Source organism: Apodemus sylvaticus, chromosome 8 (assembly GCF_947179515.1).
Source record: "Apodemus sylvaticus chromosome 8, mApoSyl1.1, whole genome shotgun sequence".
Classification (NCBI taxonomy): domain Eukaryota; kingdom Metazoa; phylum Chordata; class Mammalia; order Rodentia; family Muridae; genus Apodemus; species Apodemus sylvaticus.
The window spans coordinates 56663200-56682440 of NC_067479.1; the positions used below are offsets into that span (position 1 = coordinate 56663200).

General features: G+C 48.5%; 1 protein-coding gene across 2 annotated transcripts in view; it reads right to left on the reverse strand.

Moving 5' to 3' along the window:
* Gfra2 (GDNF family receptor alpha 2) overlaps nt 1-19241 on the reverse strand; it is a 91728-nt gene that overhangs the window by 67175 nt on the left and 5312 nt on the right. The window contains exons 2-3 of one of the 2 annotated variants that reach the window (XM_052190981.1): nt 18572-18886; nt 12795-12878 (exon numbers count right to left, since the gene is read on the reverse strand). The exons of the other annotated variant lie outside the window; for it this stretch is intronic. Of the exons in view, the coding sequence (XP_052046941.1) occupies nt 12795-12878; nt 18572-18886 (399 nt within the window). The remainder of the gene's footprint in view (nt 1-12794; nt 12879-18571; nt 18887-19241) is intronic. 2 annotated transcript variants of the gene reach the window in all.

Below are 19241 nucleotides of genomic sequence, written 5' to 3' on the forward strand. Positions count from 1 at the left end.
CATCCTCGAGCATTCAGAGCACCGAACTTTGCCTGCTATTTTATAAGTAAACAGAAGAAGTCAACAGAAACTCCCTCACCTTCCTTCCCTGGCAACAACCAGACTATCTCACCTGCAACCCAGCTTTGCCTTCTGTTACTACGGAGGCAGAAGTGTCCCTGCCAGAGGCCACCTGGCCTCCTGCGCTCGTGTGTGCCATGTGGCTCACATCCCTCCTTCCTGCTCAAGGACACCCCTCTTGCCCCTCTCCATTCCCATCCTGTGTCCTCCAAGTTCTCCCCATCACATTCTATCCAGTGCAGAGAACAAGCAGATGCCAATACTACCAGTCCTCAAACAGAACAAAACCTCACTTTGGCCACCAGTCTCTGTCTTAAACTGTTCTTCTTTATCATAAAGCCTGAGAGGGTGATGTCCCCCAAATCCATCCACCCATCTGGTGGGTTCAGCAGAATATTGGAGTAGCTCCATGTGGCTGGGGGAGGTGGTCATGTCTCCAAGCCTCTCTTGCTTGACGTTGGCCACACCTGGTAATCTTCACTTCCTTTCTTTAACTAGCTTCCACCCCATCCCCAACTCCCATGTGATTCTCCTCTTCTGTGGCCTGCATCTTAGCCCTTTGCTATTTAGATCTCTCTCTCTCTCTCTCTCTCTCTCTCTCTCTCTCTCTCTCTCTCTCTCTCTCTCTCTCTCTTTCTCTCTCTCTCTCAACTTTTTGCTTCCACCATTCCAAATGCCTTCTGTATACCAACATCTCTCTACACATTGCCCCTGATGTTGGCATTTCCTGGTGCAGGTCTACCTGACATCTCAATCCCAACATAGACTAAACTGAATTCTTGATTTCTACCCACTCCACCCCACTCTGTCCTTTCCTTCATCGTTACCATTCTAATAAATGGCAGCATCACTGATGTACAGGCCCAAAATGTGATTGGGCCATAATTCTAACTCCATATACCCACGCAATCCATTGCAAGCCCATGTGTTTGCACCAGTCTCCTGTGACTGTCTGTCCCAGACCTGGACTCCAGCAGTAACATCTTGACTGGTCCCATGATTGCCCACAGCCCTGCATCCTCCTCACCATTCACTCTCCCATTGAGCAAGAGTAGCTTTCATAGCATTACATACCATAATGTGATGTTTGTTCAAGCATCTAAAATCCTCCTGATGGCTCCCCATCACTTTTCAATTAAAACTCCAACCCCTAACTACCTGATCTGCTGACTTACAGTGCCACCTACCCCAGCATTTCCCTCCCATAACACCACTCTCCGCTGTACTCTGGGCTGTAGCTACTTGGCCTTTTGCAGGTCCCACCCCCACACATGTTCCCCACTGGGGTCTTTTCCTTCCTGTCTCAAACCTGCCATTTCCCTGATCTCTCCCATGCTGGGTTCTTTCTAGGAGTCATAACTGGGTGTTCATAATAATCTCATTCAGCATCTGATTTTAGTGTCAGCTTAGCAATTGTCACAATTATATTTTTCCTGTTATAATTTGCTCCTTGGCCTGTTTCTGTTTTTCCCTATCTATAGTACCTCAGTTCCGTAAATACAGAGAATCTTTGGTTCAAGTTATAGGTACATCCTCTATACCTAAATAAGGACATTCCCATGGGGTTTCTCGAAATATTTGGGAACAAATGCTTCCAGAAGAGGGCTACTGGAAACAGCCCCCAGGTAAGAATGCCCCAAATTGTATACACTCTTAAAGCTAGTTGTTTTTTTTTTCTTTTTTGTTTGTTTGTTTTTGTAGATCAGACCAAAATGCCTTCCTATTTTCTAAATATCTCCAGTGTTTGTCTCTAAACCATATTCTCAGAACTTTCCAGAAAGACAAGAAAGCGGGCAGGGGCTGCTCCCTAAGGGGAGGCAGTTTGGATTCTGTCCTGACCTGGAGAGTCATGTCTCCAGCCTCTATCTTTCTACTACCCTGGCTCTAGCCCATCCCTCTCTTTCATTTTCTATCTACAGGCAGAAAGCCGCTGACCCAAATTTACAGCCACTCCCATACACACCACTACACACACACTGACATGCCATGTTAAACACACCCAACACGCCATACACATCACCACACAAACACATAAGACATAATTAAACTAGCATGCAAAACCACACAAACAACCCAACATATTAACTCACACACATACAACTACACACTTTATATACATAATGCACAGACAACCTACTCACTGCACATACACACACATGCTAGCATACATTACATGCATGCCATCCCACATACACAAGCCACACCACATACCACATCCACAGACTAACTTACACAGCCTATACACATATACTGTAAACACACACATAAGCAACCCCATAAACACATATCACCACACATCCATATCACCACATACACATAATAAACACATACACAAACCACACCATAAACACATCTCACCACACATTCTCACACACTCATATATAACTACACACACTTATGTATACATACATACTAGGTACATGCCATTCATGCATCCTGACACACATATCTATGTACACACAAAAGGCTAACACACGTACACACCACCAAACAAACACACTCACATACACACATTACCTGAATCAATACACATCAGCCCAGATATATGACCTAATGTATGTACACAGATACATACATGTATGCCACACGTACTTACACTGCCCAGTTTCTCAGCCCACCCTGTGTCACCCTACTGTTGTCCTTTCTCTGTACTCCCTGCTGGCGCAGGAGCATATGGATGGATGGATGTGGTAGGGAGGAGTGTATCCAGTGTGGGAACTCACATCACTCACACCTGACTGCTATCAGGATAAACTGGACTAAGTGCAGTTAGTGGCTGACGCCGGGGCTAACTGCAGAGTACAGAATCCCAAGAAAGCCACTCAGGAGCTGATGATGGCATAAAGTGTCCAGCCAAGAGCCACCTCACATGCCAGCAGAACCCATCATGCACAAAAGAAGCAATCAGGTGGCTGCCTACGCAATGAAGAACCAAAAGAAAAATACCTTCACCTGCAAAAAAGGCCCACGCAAGCCACAGCCCCTGGAGGTCTACCATTAAAAAGCATGCCTTTAGGTTAAATTTCTTCTCTGATGATGCTTTTTTTTCCCCAGAAATTTCTCCCTTGAACACAAAGGCAGCCAGAGATGAAGTCACCAACATCCTGATCACACCTCAGTGCCAGCAAATCCTTTCACCCACTGACAGGAGACTGAAGTCGCCCACCTTTTACAGAAACGAGAAAATGGAAAGGGAAGAGAGGCATACAGATCTCTATAGCACCAGTATTCCTAGGTGGAGACACTGGCTCACTCTCTGATAGTCCCAGCCACCCATCAGCATGGTCACAGCCATGGATCACTGGCCACCACCAAGACACCCTTCCTCTCCCTGGCTGGCAGACTTCTCTGTAAAAGTGGGGAAACAGAAGGGGTGACAGAGCTACAGCTAAAGCCCAATTTCCATTGACACTCAGAGTCCCTGACAGCTGTTAGAAGAAGAATGGGATTTTGTAATTTAAATAACACACTTCTGCATTCCGCTCAGGGAGACAACCTGAGGGTAAGCAGTTTATCTTGAACCTCCATGAAGGGGGCAGGGAGGGGCTACGCCCCTCCAGCTCCTCCAGCCCACCCACCTGCTGACATCCTCCATTCTGTGCCTATCTGGCAGGAGTCTCATACAGCCTGGCTGCTGGACAATAAAGCTGAACCTTTCATCACTGTGCGTAGCCCAGGCTGTAAGGCCCATCTATGCCTGCCCCGGTGGGCTAAGGAAATAAGGAACTAGAAGAAGCAGGCCAGCATGACAGGGGCTTCCTGGGCATACAGCAGGGTCCAGCCTTCCCACTGGGATGCTCTTCAAAGTGTATTGACTCTGGAGCCTAGGGATACATCCCTTCTCCCAAGGATAGCCCAGCCCACCTCCCTAGGGCTGATCCTTCTTGCCCAAGCAGCTACTTCAAATACTGTTATGTAACAGTCAGTATCCAATGTCCCCTAAGCTCATCGGGCTCAGAAAACACAGGGTCTCCCCTATTCACAAGCTTAGCCAGGCTTCCCAGCCATAATGCTGTCAGAAATGGAGGTGCTAGAGAGAAAGACCCGTCAGCAGTCCTTACTACCCAAGCATGAAACCCTGAGTCCAAACCACAGGACAACTGTGAAAAATCCAGGCACAGTGGCACGTACTTGTAATCCCAATGCGAGAGGAGACAAAGACAAGCAGATCCCTGAACTCATTGGCTCCGCAGCCTCGCCTACTCAGCAAGCTCCAGGACAAAAAGCAAGTATACCTATGTCAACACCTGAGGTTGGCCTTGATACACAGGTATACACAAGGGTATGCATACATGAACACCACACACACTTATAAACATGCATATATGTATATATACATATACATATCTAAGTATACATATATATACATATACATACACACACTCACACATACACACACACAAGAAAGAAAAAGGAAATGTCACTCCCAGGTTCCCCATTCCCCTTTCTCATCTACTAAGCCTGATAGCCCCAGACACTGCTGATCTCTGCTTCCCCTGAAATCCTGAGCCAGCATTTGGTTTGGACCACATGGACAAAGAACTGCCTATAGGGTGTCTCAGCTGAGTGGACACTCCCTTGTACACCGAGGGCACAGGTCTCACCTTGTACAACAGTGGACTCCATGGACTCTCCAGTACACACTCCATATGGACTGAATCAAATGATATTCATTTTATGACCCACCTTGACACCACCTTGTCTGTAAACATTTCTTGTGCCCCAGCAAGGTACACCTCATCTCTGCACCTCAGAACTCCTAAGATCCAGCACACACAGAACATCTCAGAGTTGTTTGGAAACCTCGGTTACCTTTTCCTGGGCGGGTCTAGCACTCAGACTAAATCATTTCCTCCCTCCAATATCCAGACAGTGATCCCAATGGTCACCATCTAGGGTGCACCAGTGTGCAAAGGACCACGTGAAAAGCTGTCCTTACGTCACTACCATACCCAAGTCAACTGGCCTATTCTATCTACAGATGAGAAAAAGGAAATGCAGGAGAACCAAGTAGCCCAGAGGTCACACGGCTAATAGAGCAAGGCCAGGATTCCACGCAAAAACTAGCGGACCTCAAAGTCTTCATTCTCGGCTCTCAAGGGTTGCATAATAGGTGTAAAGTCCAGAGGTATGCACCCAGGAGGTATGAAGAAGAATGCACACATAGGAGACAGACATGTGCACGGGCGTGAAAGCTAAGGATGAGCACCACAATAAGAATGCACACATAGGAGACAGACATGTGCACGGGCGTGAAACCTAAGGATAAGCACCACGATGAAGCACTGTGCCGTGGAAGCAAGAACAGAGCAGTGCTCCCTCTCAGAAGCCTTACACAAGGCTTCCTGGGAGTGAGTTCTCTCCTATTCCACAACCCCAAAAAAGGAGACCACGAGGACCACCCACAAATATGTCCCTAACCCTCTCTGTGATCCATCCAAGCTAGATGACCAGTTAGAGTCGAACAGCTAACCTTCTACCCTCAAGTCACAGAAAGCCCCTGAGCTCAGGTCTCTCCCAAGTCATTACCTTTCCTAACTAGTTACTGGAAGGTGATCATTGTATAAAACTTCAACTAAGCCTTAGGGTACCACTGTCCTCTAAAACCATCACCCTGTCACCTCCATTCTCCAGCTCCCACAAGCTCTGTTTGCTGTTAGAGGGGAAATCATTTGAAATGTAAAAAAATTATATATATCGAATAAAAATTATATATATCGAATGTGATGCCAAGTCAACAAGAGGTCCACAGCAATTTCTCAAATGCTATCTAGACTGACCCTGCCACCATCTACCATCTGACCTTGGAGAAGCTACTCCCTGATCGTTTCTAAATAGCTAACATATTTCCATCAGCACTCCCGGCAAAGTGCTTACCTACGTTGTCTTATTTGGTCCTTATCCTAGAAGATGGGTGTTTCTGCTAGCCCATGCACATTTCTAAGGAGATGCTATGCAGAGCTCAAAGTGGATTTTAACCCTATTCTGTGTCCATCCCTTCTCTCTGAGTCTCAATTTTCATTATAGAAAACAGAGAGTGTGGCTGATTTGCAAATATGTTTTGAACCTATGTCTTTTTTTTTATTCGATATATATAATTTTTTTATATTTCAAATGATTTCCCCTTTTCTGGCTCCCCACTCCCCGAAAGTCCCATAGGCCCTCTTCCCTCCTCCTGTTCCCCATCCACCCCTTCCCACTTCCCTCTTCTGGTATTGCCCTATACTGCTGCACTGAGTCTTTCCAGAAGCAGGGGCTACTCCTCCGTTCTTCTTGGACATCATTTGATATGTGGATTATGTCTTGGGTATTCCAAGTTTCTAGGCTAATATTCACTTATCAGTGCATGCATACCATGATTGATCTTTTGAGACTGGGTTACCTCACTTAGTATGATTTGAACCTATGTCTTTAAGCAATGCTTTTATGGGATGTAGACCCTGGAGACTCCCCCAGGGATCTCACCCAGAATGCAGAGGCAGAGGCAGAGGCTAATGACGTAGCACCATCTACCAATCGCTTCTCTGTGTTCCTTAGTCATGGCCCCTTAGCTGTCAGAGACACCCTTGTTTGCCCACACCAGTCCTCCTTGTTCATTGAAACACAGCCACATCCTTCATCCTCCATTGGGCCCACACACCTGCTAGCTCCAGGTCATCTTCTTAGAATCTTTTTTCAGAGAAAGTCTCTGCTAAAAAGCTTTTGCTTTCTTCTCTACCTTTTCTACCCTCGCCTGTCTCCCCAGCTGCATTTAGGGAATCACAAAAGCCTGGGACAAGATGGTAGATTAATTTCCATACCCTGCATCCTGTCTAGACAACCTCTTACTGCCATTGCCCAGATCCGGCTGAGAAAAGATGACCAACTAGCAATCCCAATTTGGTCTCCAGGTGTAAAAGCTCCATCCCCTAACACGTTCTCACCAAAGCCTCTTTGCCACCCCTGAAGGTGTACAGCATATGCCCAGTTTACAGATGTAGCCACATCAGTGCAAAAAGACCACGGTGAGAGCCAAGAACACACAGTCTGCTATGACTGACATGTTAAAAGCCCAGATGTTGATCTCCAGTTAATGATGATGCTTGGAGCTGATAGAACCTTGAGATGATGGGGTCCAGAAGTAGGAAGTGAGTCCAGAGAGCATGCCCATAGAGTGGGTATTAGGACTGAGGCCCTTTCCAGCTATCATCAGGTAAGGAACTTCCTCCTACCACACACCTCCACCATGGTGTGCTACTGTTTACCACAAGCCCAATGCAACAGGGCCAAGCAACTGTGGACTGAAACCATGAGCCCAAATAAAGGAAGCTCCCTCCTTCCAGACTGTTGACCTCTCAGGTATTTTGTCTCAAGGATAGAAAACTGATTAACACATCAGCAACCAAGACAGGATTTGCTCCCAAGACTATCAGCCCATGTCCCCCATGCCCGTGATCCTTATGCCAGATACCTCTTCAAATGCTCTGGTGTATGTTTTCAAGGACAGCTTGGATTCAAAGAACAAAGCAAGCCCATCTTCTTCATGAAATCTCTCTTCTCATGTTAAAGTAAAGACTTCCAATGTTAGATGCTTCAACATCCCTATTGCTATTGGTCAGCCAGTCACAGCCACACTGCCCCTAGCTGGCCTTGGGATGGGACTGACTGGTCCATCATTGAACCCAGGCAGTGTTGCGTAAGACTATGAAGAAAGGAGGGGACAGACTAGGTTCTGCCCTCCCCAAGGCCTCAGGCATGCAAAGGGTATTGTAAGAATTCTGGCAGCCTTCCTTGTCAACTGAATCCCAGGAGTACTTTCCAAGAACCCTGAGAAATATGAATATAGTTCATGCTCCAAGAGTTCCTATAACAAATACAGCCTCAAACCTCAGAGAGGAAACGGTAAAAGATAAAGGCAAAAGGACTCCAACAGACAACAGCCTCCCTCTTTCCACAGGCTCCAGCTAGTAGTAGTAAACCAAGAGGGGGTCACCCAGAGTTGGTACTCCCCAACACAGGCACCTCAGAAAAAATGGTAGAGGAACTGTACACAGCCAAGCAAAGACACGTGGAAGTGAGGAGCCACTTCCTGTCAACTACATGTGTCACCCTACAGGGTAGCACCCACTAAGACCCAGTGCTCAGGTACAGGATCTCAGGCCACCCTGCCCAAAGACGCACCAATCCATGGAATCCATAGGTTCCATAGGCAGGGACCTATGACAGCCAGAGATCCAAGCTTGTGGGACAAAGGATGAGGGAACTCAAATTCATGTCTTCATCCCTTGAGGGGAAAAAAATACTCTCAGATCTGGAGCTAAGAAGCCATGTGTCCAAAGCCCTATAGGGGATTTGTGGCACATCATACAGGCATTTGGCTTCCTGATTCTGCTTCCGCTGAATGTCCCCATAAGGGCTTCCTTGGTCTTTTAGAGTAGGGCCAGTATGGAGTAGAGTCTTTTGGCCAGGGCCTCTTCTCCCTTGCTGCCTCTCCAGAGAGTGCTGCTCCCTCAAACAACTTCAAGGTTAGTCTCAGTGAACCTTCCTCAAGAGTGTTGACAAGACAAGTGAGGGGGTCAGTGGATTGCGACTTAGAGAGCTAGCATCTTGCCACCTGCTGCTTGGGGATAACTGGGCCAGATATGGCTCTAGATCTCTGTGTCATAGTCTACTGTCTGTCAAAAGAATCAACAGGACCGTGCATTAGTTATGTTTCTTGTTGTAGTGGCCAAATACCTGACAGAAGCCATGCAAGGGAAGACAGGTTTGTCTTCCTTTAGCTTGTGGTTTAAAGGGATACAGTCCACCATGACATGGAATGCACGGGGGCTTTAGTGGGTTGGTCTATGAAAACGGAAGCTTGAAGGAACGTGTTCCACATAGCATGGGTCAGGAATCTGGAAGCCAGGGCCAGAAGCAGGGCTAGATTTTAAGGTCTACTTAGACTAACCTACCTCCACCAGGTAACCCACACAAACACAAGGCACCACAAAAAGCACAACCAGGCTTCGAACACATTATCCTGCAGGGAACATGTCACACCCAAACTAAAATGCAGTACCCCAGCCTCTATCCCTGGTCCTGATGGTGGGCAGTGAACTGGAACATGGAGTCCCAGAGCCACACATGAGTCAGTTATCACTAAGCAGCAGAGCCATTAGTAAACTTCTGGCTCTGTAAGCTGCACATCCGGTGATCTTCTCGTTTGTCTTGTCAATAGCCTTGTCCCACGGAGTGCCAAGTGTCTATTACATAGAGATTTGTCTGCTAGAAGATACTTAAGGCTTGAATCCAGGAAGCAACAGGAGCTGGGGTTAAGGTGAGGGCCACAGGCCTCCAGCATTCACAGATCAAACCCAAAAGCACCTGTCTACACTATAGAAATCAGCTAGCATCTGACCAATGGGTAGCAGGTACACTGGATACATGTAGACTCCCAATATGCTCCCACTACAGCGGACAAGGGCTAACAAGGTCCTCATCCTGCATATGAGCCTCGGAGCACAGTCTCAGAAAGGCCAACCCATGGAGGATTTACGCTCCAAACTAATCAGAAATGGAGACTTAGAATGCCAGTTGGAAGGGGCTCTGGTCAGTCAATCATATAATCCAGCCACATGGGATGGGCAAAATTATAAAACTGTTATCAGCATCACCCACAGTCAGAGCCAGAAGGAAGCCTGTCCTAAGCCCAAAGCTACTGATTGGTACTGTAAGAGCCTATAGCAGCGGGAACTAAAGTCCGGGTGGTGTAACTGGCCAGCTTATAGATCTTCATCTCTACCATCCGCCACCACAACAAGGACTCAAGGCTATGTCTAGATGGCCACTCTCCAGCTACTACAGCTTGAATATTTTGTTTGTTTTGTTTTTGTTGACATGGGTCTTATTCTGTTAGCCTAGGATGTCCTTAAACCTACTATGTTGATCAGGCTGGCCTCAAACTAGCAATTCTTCTCCTCTGTCTTAAGGCATGTGCCATTGTGCCTAGCTCTGTAGTTTTTTAACTTTAAATAGCCCCAAGCGCTCATATATGAAGGGCCTGGTCCCCAGGCTGACACTATAGAAGAAGTAGAAGCTTTACAAAGTGGAACCTAGTGGGAGGTCTTTAGGTCATTGAGAGTGTGCCCTCAGAGGGACTACAGTGTCCTGCTCTCTTTCTCTTCTTATGTTTCATTTCCCAGGCATGATAGGAGCAGTTAGCTCCATGTCACAGCCACATGCATCCCAACATACTATAATGGGTGCCCAGCAGCATGTGAACTGGTGTGATCTAAAACCTCAGACCCTGTGAGCTGGAGTGAACCTTTCCTCAGTGACCTAGTGACATCCATATTTTGTGTAGTAATAGGACTTAACCAACACACCTGCTGAGACCTTCCTCTGAGAATCCAGGATCTCTCCTACCAGGAACACAGATGCCACTCTCAGGATCATCTAAAGGAGGCATCGTCAGTGGATGGAAACTTAGCAGGTCAAAAATAATTTGGTCCTTGGATGAACAAAAATAAATGGGCATTCCAAGTGGCTGATAGTCATCCAAATCTCAACCCTATGACACAAACTTAATCCCTCTACCTGAAGGAATTACTCTGGCCTCCTTAGAGAGGAAATAATAAAGATAATTGAGAAGCACTGTTCTAGAGACTAGGAAACCTTGCCTAACAGTTTGGAACAGTGCTTCTTAACAAGTAATGGCTCTGCCCCACAGGGAAGATTTGACAGTATCTGGAGACATTTGTGCTCTTCACACCTTGGGATGTATAAATGCATCCATAGACAACTCTGGGGATAATGCTAAATATTCTACAATGCACAAGAAGATGCTGGCAAAGCCAAAATGTCCCTATTGCTTCAATTAAGAACCAGAGGTAACAAGAGAACCAGAGGTAATCAGAGTAACAAGAGCCTTAGAAAGTTCCCAAGGCTGCAGCCCAGATCCTTGTGTTCAGCAACTTGGAGAACAAGTGCTAGGCTAGCCACTGGAGCATAAGAGCCTAACATACACACACACACACACACACACACACATATGAGAGAGAGAGACAGACAGACAGACAGAGACAGATACACACAGAAAGAAAACCTGTAGGAACTGAGCTGAATACATACACACAATCACACATACACAGCCTATAAGAACTGACCAGAGAGGGGGTAGAGACAGAGAGACAGAGAGACAGAGATACACAGAGGCAGAGAGAGAGATGGAAAGAGAGAGAGAACCAGTAAGAACTGAGCTAAACACATACATACACACACACACACAGTCTATAAGAGTTGACCATACAGAGAGACAGAGAGAGAACCTGTAAGAGCTGAACACACACAATCACAATACACAGAGAGACACACAATCACACAGAGAGACAGAGAGTACAGTTCTAAGATGAAGCATGCCAGCCCTGGTGCCTCCCAAATCCCAGAGGGAATATCAAGAAGAGTCACAAGCCCCATATAGCTCTTTTTTCCAATATTTTTAATGTGTATGTGTGTGCACAAACATTTGTGTATGTACAGATATGTGCATGTGTGTTCATATATGTACAGATATATGTGCATATACGCCAGAGGATAGCATTAGAACCACCTTCTTGGGGACAGGGTGGGCAGGGTCTCTTGCTGGACTGAAGCTCACCAAACAAGCTAGGCTGGCAGGCCAGCAAGCCCCAGGGATCCTCCTGCCTCCACCTCTCCAGCACCGGGACTTGAAGTTTGCCCAGCGGTCCATGCTCAGCAGTTTCACACGGGGGCTGGGAATCAAACACAGGTCCTCATGCTTGCAAAGCCAGTGCTTTATTGGCTAAATCTCTCCTCTCCTTCTTAAGCATGGACCCAAGAAGGGAATGTGAGAGCCCAGCATGGGATTTCTCATTCCTCGAGGGAATCACCCAGGGGTAGAAGATCCCTACCTCTGGTGGCTCAGGCGATGGAAAGAAAACTCCAAGCAGACTGGATAGTGGTGACACAAAGTTAGCAGAGCATCCCTTACCTGAGCTGCTAAGGACCAGGCGTGCTCAGTATTTCACATGGTTACCAGTTTGGGGATATTTGCATATACATAATGTCACAGAGATGGGACCCAAACACAAAATGATACTGTTTCATGCATACGTGATACGTACAACCTGAAGGGACTCTTACATAACTTCAGTACACCTGCCTTTTCACTATGTCCCATCATATATAGTCATTTGTAGAGTTTGCCCTTGTGGCATTGTCTCAGTACTCAACATATTTTAAAATTTAGAGCATTTCCGATTTGGATGCTTAAGATCAAACACCTTAAATCTATACCAACAAACACGACCAGTATTTCCAGAACACAGAGTCCTCTGCCTACCATGTGCTTTACAGTCCGCTGACTCAGTGCTAACCCAAGCAGATGGGGGCTTCCTCACTTCACAAAGGGGGAAACTGAGGCACAACGAAGATGATGAGCAACATAGCCTAAGAAAGTGCCAAACTGAGGAGCCAGAGAAGCAGAAACAGAAGCAGGGGTGAGACGCCAACAAGCCATCAGAAAGACCGGCACTGGGTTTCAGACCTACCCATGAGCACCAAGGAACCAGGCAAACACTAACTCCAGGCACCACTGCAGGAAGGAGGCCACAAGGCTTCCGAGAAGCCAGGAGCCAACGCAAGGTGAAGCATAGAGCCAACAGAAGAGGGCAAAGCCCCTGAGCCCAAGAGATGAATGGGCCACACCCCAGGGGTGAGAGGAAATGGAACACCCACCAGCAAGGGTCACTTACCTGAGAAGATTGAAGCGAGCCTGAAGATGTCGGAGAGGCGTGAGGTCACAGGCTCATAGGGGGAGGCTTCGTAGAACTCCTCACCTGGAAGAAAGGTGGACGTGAGACACAGGCTTCCCTGGGGCAAGGCACTCCCACCAGACAGCAACTCTACATAAGAAAGTTCCACGAACACACCCCAGGACGTGAAAGGGGACAGCCCTTGCCAAGGTGGAAAATACGCTGCTGGCGAGTTAGGGGTGAGAGTTCATTTTGTGCAGTCAAGTTATTTCTCACCAACTAGAGCAGATATGACGGCCTGCCATGTGGCCTCCCTGCAGGACCAACCCTCTTTAAAGGAGTCCGGGAAGAACACTAGCCTCAAAAGGGCGAGTACAAATCATAGAATCTGGAGACAGGAGTCTTAGTAAGATTTTTTTAGTTCACTTTCCTTGTTTCACAAGAGAGGGCTCTGGGGTAAGCCAGAAATGTTTACCTTGGGGGTGGAAGTGTTTCCTGGGGACCCACACTCAGAATTTCCCCTTTACCTCACATCATGCCATCAGAGAGAGGCTAGCAGGGAACATTAAAAGTCACTCGGTAAAGGGTCTGACCCCATGCTCCTATCTGCCTGGCCTCTAACACACACGCTTCTAACCTCTCCTCTACCTGTTAGCTCATGCACCTCCTCAGAGCTTCAGAGGACATCAGAAGCTTATAGTAGAAAAGCAAGTGAATGACAGGAAATAAATGGCCCGGGAAGCCCAGGAGACCCCCCCACCACATTATCAAGAATCCCATGCCCTCTGCAAACACCTTGCAAGAAAGGGAAATATCCTCAGGAGACCTGACCAGTGAGGAGAAATCAATGCAAACTCACTCAGACTGTGTGTGTGGTGATGGGGAGGGGCAGACAGGGGGTGACCCACAGCCTCACGCATTGATTTCCTATCGGGCAGGGCCTGGCACCACAGGCAGGCAGGCACCCTTGCCTACAGAGAGCCTGAGCAAGCATTATCTATGCAGGATGTCCCTACCAGAGGGAGCAGAGACGACCTCTGCAAGAGGTCCCTTCACCTAGCCCAAGAGAACCACGACTAGAGATCCAGCTAGCTCTGGAATGCTTCCTAGCTGCTAAGTACTTTCCTCACTGCCAAAGGTAGCTGCAACCTTGGTCACAGACACCCAAAGCACAGGGAAGAAGCTTACTCCCTCCTGACAAGAGGAATTCTAGCCTGCATTTTGCCTCATGAGAAATGCTGTGTGCCAGGTAGCACCCAGCATACACAGTATGGCCCTGTAGAATCGAAACTTGATCCGTTGCCTCTCATGGTCTAAGTGCTGTCCATTGTACCCACCAAGGCTTAACTTACTCCCCTAGGACAGTCCTAAGGGTGGGGCCCCAGGCACTGCCTTGTCTTTAAGCCAAACAATATAAGAGCTTGGTGGTTGTTGTAAGGACTAAAAAAATAATAAAGTTGTGTTGCATGTTCTGCACACCAAACATATTTCAGACACACTAACTTATCTCTTCTTCGCTATCTTGTGAGCTAGGCTCTATAGCTGGCCCCTGTGCTGACAAAGAGCAAGGAGCACAGAGTAAGTAACTTGCTCCAAAGAGATTCAGTTTCATCGCTTAGTAAGCAGCAGAGCCTGGCTGTGAACCCAGGGTGTTGGCCCTAGAGCACAGGTTCTCTCCCTTTATGCCACTCTCCAAAATATTGTGTGGCTCTTCAATAGACCCTACGGTCAGAGCTCTGCTGCGCCTGGACTCTTCCCCAGCCCTTTGCCCAGCTAGAGGAAGCACAGCCTTGTGTCTGGTTGTAGGACAGTCCACACCATTGGCTAACCAGGGGTTCATCCTCTCTAAACGCACTGCCGTTTAAATGGTCTGGTCCTTGCAGCTGAGTGTACCAGGAAATGTCAGGCCTGGGCCACTAAAGCCAGATCCAGGATGTAGATTCTGGGAACTGTTACTTTGGGAGGGCCTTTGCTCTTTGTGGTCTAAAGATTAGGGGCCCTGAACCTCAGAGTCACCTTTGGAGCAGCCATTGGTCATTTCCACCAAGGCCATACACAGTTGTAGTGACAGGAGAAAAGAGACCCCCACACCACTGTCCTGGCCACGGGATCACCCTCAACACAACTTGAAACCTTGATATGGTCTAAGGCCCCTGAATTCAGCCACCAACTTGCTATAAACCCTGGACAGCCATTCTGTCCCTGTGCCTCAGCTCCCTTGACAACCAAGATTAATGTATCACAGTTCTGACTCCCTAAACTCAGTGGCCACCACTTCAGAGGTCATATGCCTGATACATCGGCTCCCCTTCCTCCATTGCAACCTCAGCTCCTACTACCAGTGTAGGTCCTAGCCTTGGGTGAGGGAAGCAAAAACCTGGGCAAGTCCCATTCACCTCAGGGTCAGAGAGAAACCAAGAATTGGATTTCCAATCTCTCCTCCAATCATCTCACCCTTCTCTCTCCTCCCCTCCCTTCCCCTCTCCTCCTCTCCCCTCCCCTCTCCTCTCTTCCTCTCCTCTCTTCTCCTCCCCTCCCCTCTCCTCCCCTCCCCTCCCCTCTCTTCCCCTCTCCTCTCTTCCCCTCTCCTCTCCTCCCCTCTCCTCTCCTCTCCTTTCCTCTCCTCCCCTCTCTTCTCTCAATGGGTCTTACCTCCCCTTGGCCCCAGCCCAACTACTAAGTATTACTAATGTGCAGGGAGAAGGTATCTACAGCCTCCTCTAGGGAAATGACTCAACCATATCATGAATAACTAATTCTTGGGTAGACCTTATCACTCACAGGTTCAAAGACCTCCTGGCTTCTCCTGATGGAGAATCTCCATCCCTGAGATCTAGGAGAAGTGGTAATCTCTTAGAGAGGAAAAAGCACGCTTCTGTAGAAATGGGAAAGATGAGACGTATTTCTGGAATCCTCACTGGAGATATAGGTACTACAGTTTCTGTGGGGCCAATACCCTCCGAGGTATACAGTAAGTAGTGTTAACAGGTGGTCATTGGGAGAATTAACTCAAAAATCACCTCAAGACACGGAAGCAGAGAGAGAGAGGTAGGGTGAGGGACTTCAGGTCCTAAGGGACCTTGAAGACCAAATCCACAAGCACTGTGCTCACTGCTGCCACCACAGAGAAATGCCTCATCTCCCCTGTTTCTAATCACAGGTTGTCCTGAGCAATGCCATCCAAGGGGTAGCACTGGTCCTGCCGAGAAAGCCAACCAGCCCGGGGCACTGCTAGTTACCTCTTCTGTCATCTGTCCCGTCTCCTACTATGCAGACCAGGCTAGCCCACCTCGACTGGCTGTCTGAAGACCTAAGTTCAGTTCCCAGCAGGCTCACAACTGTCTGAAACTCTTTTAACTCCAGAGAATCTGGCTTCCATGGGCACCTGTACTCATGTGCTCATAACTATACGCAGACATACACACCTGCACATAATTAAAAATAATAAAAAAATAAATGCCTCTTAAGAGCTCTGAAAATGAAAACAAAAGGCAGAGCTACCCATTTCCAAAAGCAGGAGGCTTCACAATGTGCATGCCGGAGGGAGACCATTAGGGAAAAGGATCCTTGTATCATGTATGCAGACGTACATGTGTGTTCAGACAGCCTTACCTTCCTCGGTGCTTTTAGCTCTTGGAATGGAGTTGCTAGGGAGAAGTGGCCACCTAAAGCCACAGACCTACTCTGACCTTGATGGCAGTAATACCATTACTAAATACACACACTTCCTATTCACATGTTCAGAGCCTTTCTGAGCTGTCTTGCTGACTGCTGGAGTTCCCTCCCTCAGGACTCCGCTCCTCCTTTCATCCTTCCCATCTGGTACTCTGTAAGGAAACTCTCATCTTAGGTTAGTGGCCCAGCTCTGGCCCTGGACCTACCTCCTGTCCTCACCCCCAGAGGCACAAATATACAAAACCCTTCCTGACAACCCCCAGCCTCTCCATCCATCTTCCTCTGGGGTTTAGACATCTTTCAAAGAGAAAATAGGTCATCCTTCTGTCCCCTTCTCAAAAAATTTCTGGAAAAAGTTATCCATGTTGATCACGTCCAATCCTCTGCTTCCATTCCTTCCCTGACCAGGGCCCTGCCCTTAGAAGCCACCTAGGAGGCTTACCCAAGTGGCAGCAGGGATACGCAGGTCTTTCTCCTGCTTGGCCTGAAAGCGTGTGAGCTGTTGCTAAGAGCCTGCCTTTCCTGTTCCCTCAAAGGTCTTCCCAGTTCTCCTCCAACGTCCTCTCTGCACACCCCGCTCTCCGGCCTGGCCCTCAGTGGCAGTGCTCCAGGGTCACCTTCACTGCCCACTGCTCTGTGACCATGCCCACTGTCTTAGCTCCAGCTCCCACACATGGGCTGATGTGCACCCCAGAATCTCTCTAGAACCGTATCCTTCCCTACGCAGCATGCTTGCTTGTCTACAGGGCTTCACCAATGGCAGGCACAGAGCCCTGAAGAAACATCAAGTACCCCGCCCACTTCTACCTGGCAGGCACTGGAAGTTGGGTCCTCTTCCCTAGACACTCTCTCCCTTCCTGTCTCATAGCTGCCAAAACCTGCGGATTCTACCTTGTTAAGAAGCACTTAAACCCATCTTCCCCTTGGTTGCCCTGTCCTGTTCCCGCCGCCATTATTCCTGCCTGGAGCCACAATCCCTACAACTGGCTGTTGTCCCCAGAACTACATGGGTACTCTTCTGAAGCGTCGATCTGATCAGATCCCTTGATATCTGAATTAAAATCAGTCAGGCTTCCTATTGCCCACCAGATCTCTTTCCTCCTAGCCTCAAACCCTTCCAACCCATGCTCTAGATTGTGGAGATACTTACAGTTCTTCATGAAGATTCAATTCTCGGGCCTGACCCTGATGTGCCTCGCCCTCCATCTGCCCACTCTTAGTGTGTCCTTCCCCTGGGTAGTGTGATTCCAGCCTGGAGCCAGCATCTCCCCCACCCCCACCTCCACCCCCAACCCTGGAAGGCTCTTTAGATTTTTTAACAAGGGCTTAGATGTTCCTCTGAGGTTTCCCTACTACGCCCTGTGACTTTCCATCAAAACACTATGCCTTTAAATGGCAAGTGCCACCTTACTTACCGAACCCCCTACCTCAGGCTGTAAGTTCCATGAAAACAAAGGCTACACCAGATCCTAGACTATTCCAGTAACACACAGCAACAGTGCACGTGCAAGACACGTTTGCTGAACTGGTAAATGAACATCTTGCCAAACTGACCGACCAATCATCCTGAAGTCTATGCGTTCTCAAGCCCCTGTCTGGACTGAGGAGGATTGAAGAGGTGTCGCTGGGGGAGGGGCTCTCAGGTTCTGCCTTGGACAGGCTTCAAGAAAGCTTGCCTAGAGTCGTAGAACCTGTTGCTCATGTCCAGTCCTGAGATCCTAAGCTCTGTATAAAGTGCCTAGGTCAGCCATTGGAAGGAAGAAAGACTTGACTCCGGGCTCCGCTCCAGGGAACAGGGCATCAGAGTGGCAGGGGCGATACCTCCTGTTCTCACTTATATGTCTGCCTTGTGTCTCTCTCCTCTCATGGGCAGTTTCGTGCTGCCCTTGCTTGCAGCCCCTCATCGGGCTCATCCTCCACCCTTGGCATTACCCTTTCTCCATCACCGCTGACCTCCTAGGAGCGGTGGCTACTTTCTCCGGATTCAAAATAGAGAGCAAGTCAAGTCACCCTTTTACCAAGTTCTTGCTTCCTTCTGAATCCCTGGCCAGACACATCCCCTTACCCATCACCACCCTTCCTCGGAGCCCATCCAGGCTTACCCTCTGTCAGCCCCAGATGGATGCTCCAGTAGATCTGCAGACACTGCAGCTCCTTCTTCATACCCCGCTTGCAGCGGCAGTCATACAGTGGGCTTTCCTGCAAGACCTCCAGGGCCGCCTGGCACTCCTTATTGGCCAGCATGGTATTGCGATCCCGGCCCGCCAGGCACTGCCGAAGGGTGCGGTACCTGGAGCTGCAGTTGGATTCAGCCGCACACAGTTCATTGGCCCGGACACAGTCCACTTGGGGGCGCCAGCCGCGGAGCTCAGAGCCCTGCAGGGAGGAAGGGCTGGCCAAAGAGCGGAGGGTTTCGTCTGGGTAGTGGGGGAGGGAAGACAAGCATGAATGAGGGCCACCACACGCTCTGACCCCAGTGTAGGCCTAAGGTTTGAAGGAACTTCTCACCCACTTCATACCAAAGTACACCAAGACCAAGGTCAACACAGACCCAACCTAGTCAGCCATGCTCCCCTACAACAATGGTTCACATTCATGTCCTCTTGAGCACAATCCTAGGCAGTGGAACAGAGCATGATAAATCCAGGAAGGCCTTCACTGAAACTGCTGGGAGGCTAAGATGCCAATAGTCCAGAGAGAATGACGTGGCCTCCACATGGAGGGGCAAGGGTTATGCAGAGGGCTATTGTCTTGACTCCCACTGGACAAACC